The sequence below is a fragment of the Pangasianodon hypophthalmus genome, chromosome 2, assembly GCF_027358585.1.
Source record: "Pangasianodon hypophthalmus isolate fPanHyp1 chromosome 2, fPanHyp1.pri, whole genome shotgun sequence".
NCBI classification, from domain to species: Eukaryota; Metazoa; Chordata; class Actinopteri; order Siluriformes; family Pangasiidae; genus Pangasianodon; species Pangasianodon hypophthalmus.
In genome coordinates, this window is record NC_069711.1 from 8275597 (window position 1) to 8289872 (window position 14276).

The 14276-nt window shown below is 40.0% G+C and overlaps 1 protein-coding gene across 8 annotated transcripts in view; it reads left to right on the plus strand.

Moving 5' to 3' along the window:
- Positions 1–12150, plus strand: part of frmd4ba (FERM domain containing 4Ba) — a 51128-nt gene extending 38978 nt beyond the window's left edge. For 2 of the 8 annotated variants that reach the window (XM_053227092.1, XM_053227094.1), the window contains exons 12-25: positions 1428–1504; positions 2163–2301; positions 2718–2859; positions 3015–3148; positions 3349–3465; positions 3573–3801; positions 4047–4103; positions 4220–4346; positions 4896–5060; positions 5398–6134; positions 7307–7439; positions 7761–7960; positions 8255–8425; positions 9022–12139. In XM_053227092.1, coding sequence (XP_053083067.1) covers positions 1428–1504; positions 2163–2301; positions 2718–2859; positions 3015–3148; positions 3349–3465; positions 3573–3801; positions 4047–4103; positions 4220–4346; positions 4896–5060; positions 5398–6134; positions 7307–7439; positions 7761–7960; positions 8255–8274 — 2277 coding nt within the window. In that variant the 3' untranslated portion in view covers positions 8275–8425; positions 9022–12139. Of the gene's footprint in view, positions 1–1427; positions 1505–2162; positions 2302–2717; positions 2860–3014; positions 3149–3348; positions 3466–3572; positions 3802–4046; positions 4104–4219; positions 4347–4895; positions 5061–5397; positions 6135–7306; positions 7440–7760; positions 7961–8254; positions 8426–9021 lie in introns of all 8 variants that reach the window. The other 6 variants (XM_053227100.1, XM_053227099.1, XM_053227080.1 and 3 more) reach the window with 5 other exon arrangements.
- Positions 12151–14276: the final 2126 nt, after the last annotated feature.

Sequence of the window (14276 nt, forward strand, 5' to 3'; positions counted from 1 at the left end):
ATCTGCTCTAGGTGATGTATGCAATTTAGGCTTTGGAAAATTCACACACAAACACCAGGAAATTAAGCATAAAGTTTAATGAGCGGCTACAGAAGAGGGTGCTAAATCTGCTGCGTGCTAGGAAACAGCCAGAATGAAAAGCAAATTCTTTCCCAAGTGAGACCATACGCAGTAAATGTTTGAACCTGTGATATGCCAGTGTATAACCAGTAAATCTGGTTTGAGGATAGAGTTAAAGCCAAAGGTACAAGAGGGAGCGGTAGATAGGCTGAGAGAATGAGTGTAGGCTTAGTCAGAACGACACAGAGAAGAAGAAAGGGAGGGGTAGAAAAGTGTGTATTCCAGTCCGAGTTGTCAACCTGCGTAAATGGGTTAGGTCGAAGTGAGATTTTTGTGATGTCACGCAGAGGAGGAGTGTATGGGAGGGACTTGCTGAGCTGAAACTCTTGCAACACCTTTTGCTTTCTCTGAGAGCACACAAGAGAGTATTGTTCAAGGAAGCCTCAACCCTGTGGGAAAACTGAGCGTAGGACTCCACAGAACTTGTTCGATACACCAGGGAGTTTATGCAGGCTTCTTAACCTCACTGGTAAGAGCTCCACTTGGATCTATAAGTCACAGCCCAGCGATTCTTAAAAAGGTATTGTACCAGGTGTATCTGAGATTTTTTGGAAACTCTACCTGAATCGAGTGAATTGTATTTGATATTAGATTTCTCAAAAGTTCGTGTGAGAAAATGGTGGCAAGTCTTTTAAGCAAAGTCAAAAGGGTCGCCACATGATATTCCGTTTCAGATGTCTACAGTTCATTTAATGTCCTTCATTTTGTGCGTGTATGTGAAAGCGCTGAAGTGTGTTTCCTGGTTGTGGGATTGCCCACTAGTATTTCCGCCCTTTTCTAGGTAATCTGTCATCATGATTACACACCCTGAATAGATATTGTTCTGTAGCTGTTTGGAGTCTGACCGAGCTGGAGATGAGTTCCCGGGAAAAGTTTTCAAGCACACTTTGTCTATCAGTAGCAGATGTTTTGCAGTGACCATATCCATAGCCTTGTTTGAGCTCCCTTCCTTTAGGGCATATTTAAAATTAAGCTGTGGCTTTGACCGTGGCTCATCTCCTGTAGTTTCATTATAGCATTAATAGTGCTAAATTGACCTTGTAGCAGATGCCTTTTGTCATCTGTTTCCAGCTAAATGTACTGACATAACACCTAGTCCTCTTTGTTTTTTTTTTTCTTTCTCAGAAAGAGAAAAGAGAGAGAGAGTATTAATATTTTTTAAGCACAAATGCCTGATTTATAGCCCATGTGTTTGTGAAATAAAGGGATGTAATGGGGTGCCATGTGTCAAAACACCCAATGTTTACTTATGTTTATCTGCTGATTCCGCGAATCATTTACAGCAAACTATTACTATCTCTTTCTAGGTCTTTCACTGGAAGCAGTTAGAGAACTTGTATTTCCGTGAGAAGAAATTTGCAGTCGAGGTCAACGACCCTTCCAGGTAAAACAAGAGAAGAGTTACACATCTGAGCCTTGGTGCATTTTTTTTTACCCTGTGCATCCTCACTAACTCTGCACTTTTCAAATATTTTCAATGCTCCTCATTCATTGGAGAATGAAATGTCAACTTAGAAAAGCCTGTTTCTGCAGTTTAAGGATACGGCAGTTGAAACATTTAACTCGTGTTCTACACTGCTCCTGGATGGTAAAATGCTGCTTCTGGCAACATGAGTCATAACTGAGAGACACTACTGATACTCATAACTGAGCTCTTGACTGTAGCTGCCTGGGTTTTAAAGCTGTACGCTGGCCACAGAGAAGGGAAAGTTTAGTTAAAGCATTTTATTGTATCTCTTCACAGCATCAAGGTCAGTGCTGGTATCCACATTGAACTATTTGATATGTAATGGGGGCTTGAGTTGATGTGTAAACACATATGACTACTGCTGGAGTTTTTTTTTTTTTTTTTTTTTTTTTTACGTCATACAGCTTGTGAAATAGCCAGTTGTAGTTTGCTGATTTACACCGTCGTCTTCACATTTCCTACCTGACACTTTGCTGGCTTTTGCACTGCAATAGTTTGCTGTTTTATAGAGCCTGACTATGGCCATTAGTTGTCTTGACGCCTCTTTTAAATGTGTGTATATATTAATCCTCAGGAGAGCATCATCCAAGTCCACTTTTGGCCAGTCTGGACAGGCTATCCACACGTGGTATGCCAGCCACTCACTGATCAAAACCATCTGGGCGATGGCCATCAGCCAGCACCAATTCTACCTGGACTGTAAACAGAGCAAAGTGAGTCTGTCAGTATTAGCTACATCAATCTTTCTCTATTCTTATTTGAAGCTCATGTAACTGTGTATATTATAGTGCACTTAACTTGAATTAGAAGTTTGCTTCAGTTTTTACACATTGTGTGGGCATATGCAGTAGGTTTAGTAGTGATAATTAAAGACAAATAGATTTGTGATGTAGTCTTGAAGGATGAGGGTCAGATGTCTTCAAGATTATATCACAAATCAGTCACTTTCATTTACTTCTATTATAGATTCAGTGTGACCTGGATGACTGAAAAATACATTGATTATGCATTTAACAGTACAGAGGTGGAATGCAATGAGCATTTTGTTGTGCTAATTGTTTTGAGTTGAGCCGTGCATCTTTCTAATCTCCAAGCTGACCTTCATCTTTTCATACTTTTTTATATAAAGTCTAAAATAACCACATCTAAGAATTTGGGGGACATCGCCATGGACCTTACAGAAATTGGAGCCTCCAGAGTCAGCAGGATGGTGAGCGGAGAGAGCAAAGACAAGCTCATCATGGCCAGCAATGGAAGCCTGGCCTCTGCAGGTAATAAATCTCATAAATACTTACTGTTCTTTATTAAAGCCTTTGAGCGGAAGGTTCTCTCTTATTGGTGTATTAGGTTTAGTTATGTTTGACATCATTTTCATATGTATATACCTGGGGTTTGTGTTTAAGGTTGAGCTTGTTTGTGTGCTCAGGTTCTGCAGATTCTGAGGTAAATGAGGAGCTGAAGAAAGAGAAGATTGCTGAGCTAAAGAAGAAAGAGCAGAGCCTTCAGGATCTTCTGACTCAGAAACTGACTGAGCTTAAGAAGATCTGCCTCAGAGAAGCAGTTAGTGTTTTTTTTTCTAACTTAAGATCACTGGAGTAGATTGAGATATATATATATATATATATATATATATATATATATATATATATATATATATATATATATATATATATATATATATATATATATATATATATTTATTTTTTTATTTTATTTTTTTTAAGAGTAGATGACATAAAAATATATCTTGCTTTCCACAGGAACTGACAGGCAAATTGCCTAAAGAGTACCCTTTAGCATCAGGAGAGAAGCCTCCTACCATAAGAAGACGTGTAGGAGCTGCTTTCAAACTGGATGATCTTTTCCCCTATTATTCGGTACCTCATTAGTCTTTATGTGCTTTTCAGTTCAGTAATACAGCACCCTCAACTATGACTATACGATATTAAATGTCAATGTATTTTTTTTTTTTTTCTGCCCTCAGGACCCTCAGTTAAGGAACTTAGAAAGCCAGTTTGCTCTGCAGCAAAAGATTGTAGAAGCGGCAAAGAAGCTCGCCAATGAAACTGAACTCTGTAAAACTGTGAAGAAGAAACGGAGGAGGAACTTTGAAGATGCTATGAAGAAGCTTCAAACGATTGAGAACGAAATTAATGACTACAGAGTGAAAATGGGCAAGACACCTACGCAAAGGGCCTCACTGATTATCACTGGTACACACCTTTTTAAAAAAATAAAAAAATTAATTACCTGGGTGTGAGATAATTAATAGTGGTTTATTGACTGTGTATTAATAGTATAGTATTAATTGATTTAGGCTGCATTAATAGTTTCTTTCAGTTTTATTAAATAAAATATCTTCGTAGTTCTTTTATGTGGCTGAAGTCAGTGATGATTACTGTTATAACAGCGATGATTGTGTTAAACTAAACAAACTGAAGTCTTCATCTCTTCATAGATGACATGAGTACAGCAGAACTCAGCTCACTATCTGACAGCTTAAATCTGGACGATGGTAAAATTTAAAACAGTTCACATTTAGTCCTACTACTTTGTGATATGAAACTGAAAACCTCTCTACGCATGCTAATCTGGTTAATCAAACCCTTTTTCTTTCTCTTTTCACCGCAGATGAGGCATTTGTAGTGCAACGGCAGCGTTCCCGTTCAGTTCAGTATTCACCACGGCCTTCAGACAACCTCGGCATTCCATATCCGTCCGATCGCAGGGCCTCCGAAGAACCGCACAGCTCTGACAGGTGAGACTCTCCCAGCAGCTACAGTCTTTTCTTTCTCTGCTTCTATCTCTTAAGTGGGGTTTGCCTTTGCATTTGGGGCTTAGGCTGGTCGAGGCTTGTTAAATCATGTTAAGGCTTGTTAGAAACCAGACATACATTCCTACTTGGGTTTCTACCTCTATCTATACCTCTTATCGTATCAAGCACACTCAGCGTGTTAAAAATAGTGTGAGAGGAGCTTGTTCTTGAATGACTGCTAAAAACACGGAAACAAATTAAAGAGGCAGAAAAGAAAATGTAGTGTTACAGAGGAAGCTTTTGCAGAATTGCTTACTACTTACTACTTTAGTTAGTGAGTCACAGTTGCAGTGTAATAAAGGATTTTTTTTTTTCAGTAGACAAAATATCATTCAGCTCTTCCAGCTTTTTGATCAATGAGGTAATCCTTCAGTTGCGAAGTGTGGCAGGAAGTAATTGGGTTTTTTTTGCCCTTGAGTGATTGGTTTCCATAACGATAACTCGTTAGAGGAAGTCAACATTGTGAAAGCAATCTTCTTATCTGTGTTATAGATTAAACTATGGCGAAGTCCAAGAACCTTACTCCTACATCCACCAAGATACTTTATCACCGCATAGTAGCCCCTATTACACTCCCTCCAGGCAAGCAGGGAACTCGCGCAGCATGCCTCCCACTCCCCAGCTGACACGCAATGCCTTCAGCAGCATCCAGCTCAGGTACTGAAAACCTCAACACTGTACACTGTACAGACATCCATCTCCAGCCCTCCAACATGCCTCCATCTGTCCCACTTAATATCCATCCATTTCAACCCCACCATGACTAATCTCATTGACTTTAGCCTCCACACTGCTGGAGCAAGTTTACACCACAAAAACATAAGTGACAGTCAATAATATCTATTTACATCTGGTGAATATAATCATGCTAACTGCTATAACCTGTTATTTCTTAGTCACGGATAGTCATGCTAGCATTTTTGGTCAAATTCTCCATTTCAAAGCTTCTTTAGAATGATTCTGACCTATTTGGTGTGTATGTACGCGCACACAGGTGTGAGGAGGACGCGCCTGAGCACTTCCGCCAGCGCAGTGGCAGTCTGGAGTCTCAGTCCCTCTTTACCTCAGAGTGTGACGGCCCTGAGCCTGTGTTCACCATCACCCCTGCTGCCCGACGCAGCAACAGCACTGAGGTACTTGACGATGTGTCCTCACACACCAGTCAGTCAAGCACAGAGTACTGCGCCCATTCGCGTGCTCGAAACCGCCATCGTCGCCAGAGGGACTACGTCTATGCTAACACAGGCAGCATGCCCAACCTGGCACAGAACGAGTCTCAGTGCTACACCTATAAGGCACCGACCAGGCCCACCACAACAGCCTACTACGTCACCGGATACCCCTGCTATGCGGATCCATACACCAATGGAAGCTACGCATATGAGGATGAGACAGCGGGCCATTATAGCATAAATCCTTCATACCAGACTCTGTCTTACCATGCACAGGAACAGTACAGTGACTACAGTCACACTGAGATGGACAGCATGAGCCAGAATCCATATGCTACACTGAGGCAGGCGAGGAGTCGGCCGCCATCGAGGAACGAAAACCTAACGAGGAACATGCAGAAGGCTATGGTGGCCGAGCACTTACGAGGCTGGTATAACCGGAACACAGCACACAAGCAGATGCCGTACGAGTACGAGAGGGAGTCCCAGCAAAGCCAGGCCTACAGGATGACACCACATGCTTACGGCTATAATGATCGCAGCACCTCATACGCCTCAGGTTAGGCATTTCTGCTTTCGTCTTCATGTAAACCTATATGTTCTGTGTAGGTCGAAATGGCACAAATTGTAGAACAATGCTGAAAATAATAACCCAACTTTCTGTGCTTTTCTCCATTTCCGTAATGAGTGTGAAGAAATGTATCCATTGTTTACATAATGTTGATTAGCATATAACAAGTTTAAAATAAGTCTTTAAAATGACTCCTATTCATACATATGAAACAAAAAGGCTAATTGTAGACTCTTTCTTATTCTTGACACTCACTCACCTTCAGAAGTATCCTCAAAGCAGCTGAAGTGGTTTTGTGTGTCCATTTCAAATGTTATTAATATTGCTAATAATTCAGAGAGATATTGAGTAAATTTCGCAATTTCAGCAGTGTACATTTAAATAAGATGATCCAGGTCACTAAGTATACATTGTTAACAGAATATAAGGTTTAAGGTTAAGTCTTCAATCAGTATTATTCTCTGAGTTCTGCTTCTGTAGCCTGGTCCTGTTCCAGTATGCAGGTTTCTGAAATATATAAGATGGTAAGATGTGGTATATAACTTACTAATTGCATTATAATTAAATGCTTGGAAATAAAACAAAGTGATGATTTCAGTGAAATGTTTGTATAAGTTCTGTAAAAGAATAATAGCTAGCGCATAACATTTGCATACATGACCATCGCATGTGGAAATAAAAATCACAATATATCACCCAAATAAAATTTTGATCTCTGTGACATACACACTTAGTCCATAGCCCTTAGTAGGGCTGCACAATATATCGTAATTATGGAAATATCACAAATGCAAATATCGCGATACGCAGATCGCAAGGGCTTGCGATAACTGAATGATTTTAATAGTTCAAAAAGTCAGTTTTAGGGCGACGCAGATAGCAGAGAATGCTTTCTTTTCTGCAAAAGAACATGAAACATGTATGTTATTTATGTAATTTTCAGTATATAAATATAATTGAAATTGATTTTACTATTAAATGTTATTAAACAAGTTATCGCAAGTCTCATTTTTCTTCAACAGCGTGCAGCCCTAGTCACTAATGGCTAATAAAAGAAACGTGTCTGTGTTTTTAGTCTAATGCTCTCCTTAGGAAGACATTATTTAAATGTTTTTTTTTATACACTGACTTGACTGAATTGCATTATTCTTGATTTCCAGTTTCTACAGCATCCAACACAGGGACCTGGCGAGATCACTTGTCCGTGGGTTTATCAGAATACAGCATGGGCCTTCATCCACAGCATGCCTATAGCTACAATTCAGTCCATCACAGTCACCTTCCACAGAGTCGGTAAGAGCCTCTAGGCCTTAATTACCCTGTAGTCCTTGCATTAATTGTCTTAACCACAGTGACATGCACCTTATGCCTTAGGAATGCACTCATTGCATCTCACTGGATCAGTTTCAACACTGAGCTGCTCACTTGGGCCACACAAAATATATTTTGCTGATTAGCACTTACTACATCTTTTTGTGATAAGTGATTCTTTTGCTTTCGGTGTACTATGGGTTATAACTCAATAGAGTTTAGGACTGTGTTCTTGTACTATGTTCTCTACAATGCCTGCATCTCCCCTCTCTCTCCCCGTTTCTCCCATCCTCTTTCTCATAGACATGCCTTCAGTCCACACCCCGCACCCTCCTGGCACTACCCACCTCCTTCCTTCTCACCTAGTGCTTGTTCTTCCTCATCCTCTTACTTCTCCCTCCCTCCACCTCCTTCTTCCCGCTATCGGGTGGAGCGGTCGGGCTGTGATGGCTCCAAAACTGACATGGTTAATAAAGCCTCCTTGCTAAATGTAGCCCTTGATAGTAAGTAAAAATGTGCTAGTTATGTGTTTTGCTCTGTTTTTCTGTGTGTTGTTTTGTGAGTTGAGTTATTGACGTCTCTGGTTGTTTGTGCTCCATGTTGCTGCGGTTTATGTGGAAATTTCTGGGTTTGTCCTCCCATGAAAGGAAAGTTGCATGGCTTTAAGTGTCTGTGTTTCTCCAGACAGAAAGGTCTTAACATCATGTCCTTGGCTCACATATTCCTAGTTGTGTGTGAAGAGAAAACACGCACAGGTTTCTGCTTTATCTGACTAACCACCATCCCTTTCGTGCCAGCCGCCAGCCCCGTCTCCTAGCTCCGCCCCCAGGCCCCAGAGCTCCATCTCCGTTTGGTAGGAGGAGCCCAGCTCCAGGAACTTTAGACATGCCTGGTGCTGTTGCCAGTGGTTATGACCAGGACTATTATTACACTCAGTGCTAGTGCAACTTGCAGCACTAAACAATGTGGTGAGCTGCATACAAACCCCACACTGCTTCTCTAACCTGTGTGCTCAATTAACTGTTGTCACTCCTAACAATCATTTTCCTGATGCACTAAACCTGTCTGGTAGCTCAGCTTTATTGAACCTACTGCTGGATAGGTTTGTGTGTTCAGTGGTGGTGGGTTGGTCCTGTGTGTCGGGTATCAAACTAAACGGGTGGCGTCTTGTTCTGAGGACGAACATGTGACATGTCTTGATTGCTGTGCGTTGTACTTGTGATTGTGCACGTTCTTCATCATTTGTATGAATGTTTTAACCCTATGTTGAGCAAACATCTTCATAAAAAAGTTCACTTAGCAGTAGCTATGTGTACAACACCTTCTAATGTGAAAGTGGTTGAATTTTCTTAATTATTACTCTTCTTTATTCTCTTTGAATCTGAGGAAGGGGATCTGAAATATAGATTGCATACTATAATATAATACTATCATAATTTAATTTCTCTGGCTCTATGCTTCCTCTCATTTAATGTGGACAACCAGGGGTTAAAATATTCAGAAATATTCAGTCAGAAAATTGATTTCCTGATGCACATTTCTAATGCCATATTTTATATTTCAGGTCATACATAGATGTAAACCAAATGGATTCACACCTGAGTAGCCCAGTGGACAGTTTTGACTCTGAGGATCAGACACTTTACTGGCACGAAGACTCCAAGCCTGGAACTATAGTGTAGGAAATTAAGATAACTTTTTCATGCTTTGTGCCTTTCTCAAATCCCTGTTTTTACTCCGCGGGTGACGAGTTCAAAGCATCAGTGTTTTAAGGAATGTTACCAGGCAAGGACAGTGCACGACGGCGTTCAGCCAGCTCGGAGAGCCCGAGTGCATTCCCCTTGTAAGAGAACCGAAACAGGCCTTTGGGACCCTCTGGAGAGCAACACATTTTGAGTGTGTGTGTGTGGTGCTAGCACTTCTGGAGCTTGGCCTGCCCTGATGAATGCCTGCTGTGGAATTTCTTTGGGATTTGTTAATATGGTAATAGTGATTGGGCCGAGGAAGGTGCTATTCGAGCCAAATAGCCTGGACCATTCCATTGCCATGGAAGGATATTACAATCGTAAATCCTCTTCATGGACACAAAGCAAATATTAATATGAAGGACTAAACTCAGCTGGTTTCTGTTGTGTGTAAAATCTCCCATGGACATTTTGCAGTTTGTTTAAAGAACTTGAAGCATTAACCTTTATATTGCTATTGAAGTTAACTCTCTTGTAGGGAAATTATTTTTTACAAATATTTTATATATAATTATGCATAAACATTGGATTCACAAGGGCTTTGAATATGGCTATGCAAAAAAATGGAAGGTCATTCAGTATTTTTTTTCTCTTCCCCAGGTTACCCCAGTCCAGCCGGTGTTGCTCTTTTAATCATGTATTTACCTGCTGAATTATTTACACTCATTATTTAAAATACATTGTGTTGCTTTGCCCATCTGCTATGTATCTTATGAAAAGAGCAGGAATCTGTATCATGGTATTGACAAGATAAAGACTACTTTGGAAAGGTGCTTGACAAACACTGACCAGCTACCAGCCATGTTCCTGATAGCTTGCCCATGCCATGTGTGTGTAAATCATGCCCTGGAATATTCTACATTACTTATTACTAAGCATTGGAACATAGCTTCTCTTTATTCCTTAAAGCCAAAACTTACTTTTTTTTCCCCCAAATCTGACTGCATCCAATAGCAGAAACCAAGGCCTGATGTTTGACATCTTTCTCTCTCTCTCTCTCTCTCTCTCTCTCTCTCTCTCTCTCTAGCAGAGAGCTGTTTATGTATATGTAAATTCTGTATAGAATTTATTTTTTGTCATTTTTAAAGAGAATTTTTTTTCTATGTGCTTTTTTGAGAAATGTGTAATATATAGTCATCAGAAATGTTAAGCTGGTTCTTAGTAATTTCTATCAATGAAATTTCTTTGAATTAAAGAACAATAACCAAACGAAACAAAACGTTTATCATTTAAAACATAGTAAAGATAAGACATGTTGCATGGTGAGTGATAAATGAAGCAAATTGATTAAATGGTTTTTGAGTTCTTTAAAAGTCGAAATGGATTTAGAGTTCAAGCTCTAAACCTTCGACAGTCTTTAAATAAGATTGTAGTATGATTTAATGAAACCTGGGTCTTAATTATACTGGTGGCATTGAGGAGAAAGACTGATTAGCACATAGTCAGTTAACTAGAAATGCATTGTTTTGTTCTACAACCCAGATGTGAACATGTTCTCTCAACGAAGAGATCTAATGCCTTGCATTCTTTCCAGTGTAAGACTACAGACAAATGCTGTTTTGCTGCATATATAGAAAACCAGAAGAACCTGTAGGAGAGCCGGCACACCCACTCATTCCTCATGGGGACCAAAACTAGACCAGCTATGTTTACATAGCTCAGTAAGAGAAAATCACACCTGCAATACCCATTTCCAGTGTGTATGTGTGTGTATGTATAATACTTTGGCTTGATCGAAGAATTCACTATATATGAAAAGAAATGATCCAGTTTAAGTTCTGTAAAACATTTGTTAGGCTGCTTCTGACTTTTTAAGTTAAAGTGTAGATTAGTTTCAATGTTGTGCTAATCAAACATTTCAGAGCCCTCATAGTTCTCCACACTCTTTCTTGGTCTTTATTGTTATACTTCTAATACGCAACATCTGAAAGTACTCCATGTAGACACTTGAAGTACATTCTACTCCTTCATCCTAACAGGACATCCTGAGAAACACTGTAGCAACACAATACAAGCACAAGCTGGGACAGCAGATTATTCTTCTTAAACTCAAGTTTAAACTTGGTTATACTTTAAGTTTTACATTTAGCAGTTGTATCGTAGCCTAGCTTGAACGTCATCTGCACAGTATGTAAGTTTGTCACTACGCTCTTTTTTGAAACAAAGTTGCTCAAGAGATCTAAACAGTCGCCAAGTTGGAAATTCTGAATGCAGATCAGGTTTCAGCTGCTGCCATTCATTGCTCTGGTCTGTTAATAAAAAGCTGTTGTAGCACGAGTGCTCAAGCAGAACAAGAGCAAAGTACAAATATTAGAGCTTAGAGTCACCACTTCATTCTACAGCAGTATTTACATTTCACTAAGATGACTAACTTTACAGACCTTGCTTGAAGGAAATATTGTACTGGGAAAGACACTAAGTGCTTCCCCGGGTCACAGTCATAGATTTAGTATTTCCTGTTAAGGTCAGATCGTGTTTATGATTGGCTGGTGACGGTGATCGCTATCCAGTTTTGCCGACATGGTGACTTTTTTTGCTAGATTTTTGAAGACTTCTTAGACCATTTCAGCAACTTTATTTCAATATAGAGCTTAGCAGCAGTTCTATGGAGTGTTTGCGCAGACATTAGCAACTGTCCTGCACTCGATACAGCTCTCCAGCTCACAATCACAGCTGCTGGTTATACGAGTTGAGAGAGCAGGTTTGGTCGACTCGCCACCAGTGTGTAAAGCCTGACTTGCCCTTTCTTGAGCCGACGTTCCCAAAAAACCAATCACTGATCACCATTGTTTGTCCCACCCATACCCTACTTTGTTCATTTGAAACTTTTCTTAGCTGTGCATACATTTATATTTTGTCATTTGGCAGACAATCTTATGGAATAAAAATCCATAACATTTTCCTTCAGCTCTGTTTCCCAACACTTCACTCTTCGTTTGCATTCTTGAGAGAAATTATACTCACTCACTTTTACCAAACTCTTTCTCCTGATCAGGGTTATGGTGCCTAAAAATGATAGTATTTTATAAGTACGGAAATAGTTGGTTTGACTCTGATTTGTAAATACATATCTAGTTTGACCAAAGATGACTACTTTCTATACGAAATGCTATAGACTAATTGTCTTTAGAAAATTGTCCTTGTACATCATATATGTTTTGACATTTTAATGAATGACCATGACTGACTTTTTTGAGCATGTGTTAGCTACTTTCCCCTGAAAAGAGTTGTCTACGATCAGTTTACACAATACTAGTTACTAGTATCTTAAATCTTAAATTAGATTTTACCTAATGCTAGTTTTATTCTTCTCACAACATATGGATTAGGACTCATCATAGAACTATTCAGCTGGTGCAAGTGGATACTGTACTCTAGTAAACTCTGGTCCACAGCTCACTGCTCTCCCCAAACAAACTGGGATGTTCAGGTCACAGCTGTGCCCCGCTGTCTCTCTTTTTTCTCCCTTCGAGACACAACAGCTGCACAAAGCTATCAGGGAGGGCAGCAGCAGCTGACGCTGGTCTTCAAAACAAACAATGGCCTTCTATCTGTATCTTACCTTACCAGGCACTTCATGCTCCATCCAAGTGCCATTTAATACAAATGTGTATGACTGGGTCTTTCTTTAGTGGCCAACATCAGTGGCCTGGTAGCAGATAATTCTTCAAACTTCAAACATCTATTTCTGAAGCACACTTTTACCTTGAAAGGAATGGCTTGACCTTTTGCACTTTCAGGTCAGAAGATGGTCTTGTACCTACCTTCTAATTATGAGGCAAACCACAGGCAAGCAAGTTTGTAAGCGTACTAAACAATGCCCTCTAATTATTAGAAGCCAAACCGCACCATTTCAAAAGCGGATTGGGAGTTATTTTGCTCTTAATGCTAAACATGATCAGATTTTTACACTGTACTTCAAGGAGGAAAGTTTATGAAGATGAAACATGTTGCAACACCATCTGTATGTCAAGATCATTTATGATGACATCATGCTTAACTAATGGCTAAGGGAAACTTACAGTTTAACACCACAGGATTCACTGGTGTGTCAGTACCCCAACTGTAAAATAGCTCTTAAACACTCTGCCTGACAGTATAGCCTTGTCAGAGGTACTCGAATTACAGTTTATGTTGTAGTACTTTGGCTAAGCCTGCTAGTATGTAAACTATTCCCGCACTAGTCACTGCACACCTTCTACAGTGCTGAGGCTCCTACTGTGCAATACAGTACGAGTGCTTTTAGAATTATTGTAAAGTGCTCAGTCTGAAGCAATGGCGAGGAATGTTGCAGCTTATATTGTTTGGCTTTTTTTAGTGAAGCTCATTTTTTATTTGTCCTTTTGAGTGAGATAAACCACTCCATTTTCTCGTGTACAGCTGTTACAGAAGAGGAGGTTGAACAGGAAGTCACAGCAGGTAGTGTTGGTGCCTCACGCACTACTGAGCTCGGATTACCGTCTGTGTGGACTTCCGCAGGCTCATCCCATGCCTGCGTGGATTTCTTTTCCTCTCCTGGTTCAGGTTTCAGCTACGCCTATAGATATGAATGAGTCTGAGAGTCTGTGTATGAATGTTTGGGATACACTGTGATGGCCCGGTGAACTTGTTCAGGAATACATCCTGGATCAAATAGGCTAAGGATCCACAGCTGAATAAAGCTTAACGCATAATCAGATTAGGTATCAGATTTTTATTGGTGTGTGTATCGTTTCTACTGAATGTTAGGAACAAACTAAACATGCTAGGCCACTTATCAAGGACTGAAGTACAGCACTGCAGTCATTTAGGGACACACTACAGCAAACGCACACAGCTGTTAGAGCTCTGTTTGGAGAGGTTCCTGCAATAGCATCTGCACTCCCTCTGACTTATTGCTACATCCATTCAGTGAGTAGTGCTTGCTCATGTACGTTATTAAATTGATTGCTTGAAGCTCAAATTTAATGTTATTTATTTAACTTTTAACAAGAGACAGCGTCAAAGCAGTTTCCAAGTTCCTTGGGAAAACTAGTATCAGTTTCAGAGAGATGTTAAAGAGTACCATATTTACAGTATATTACTGACTGAAATG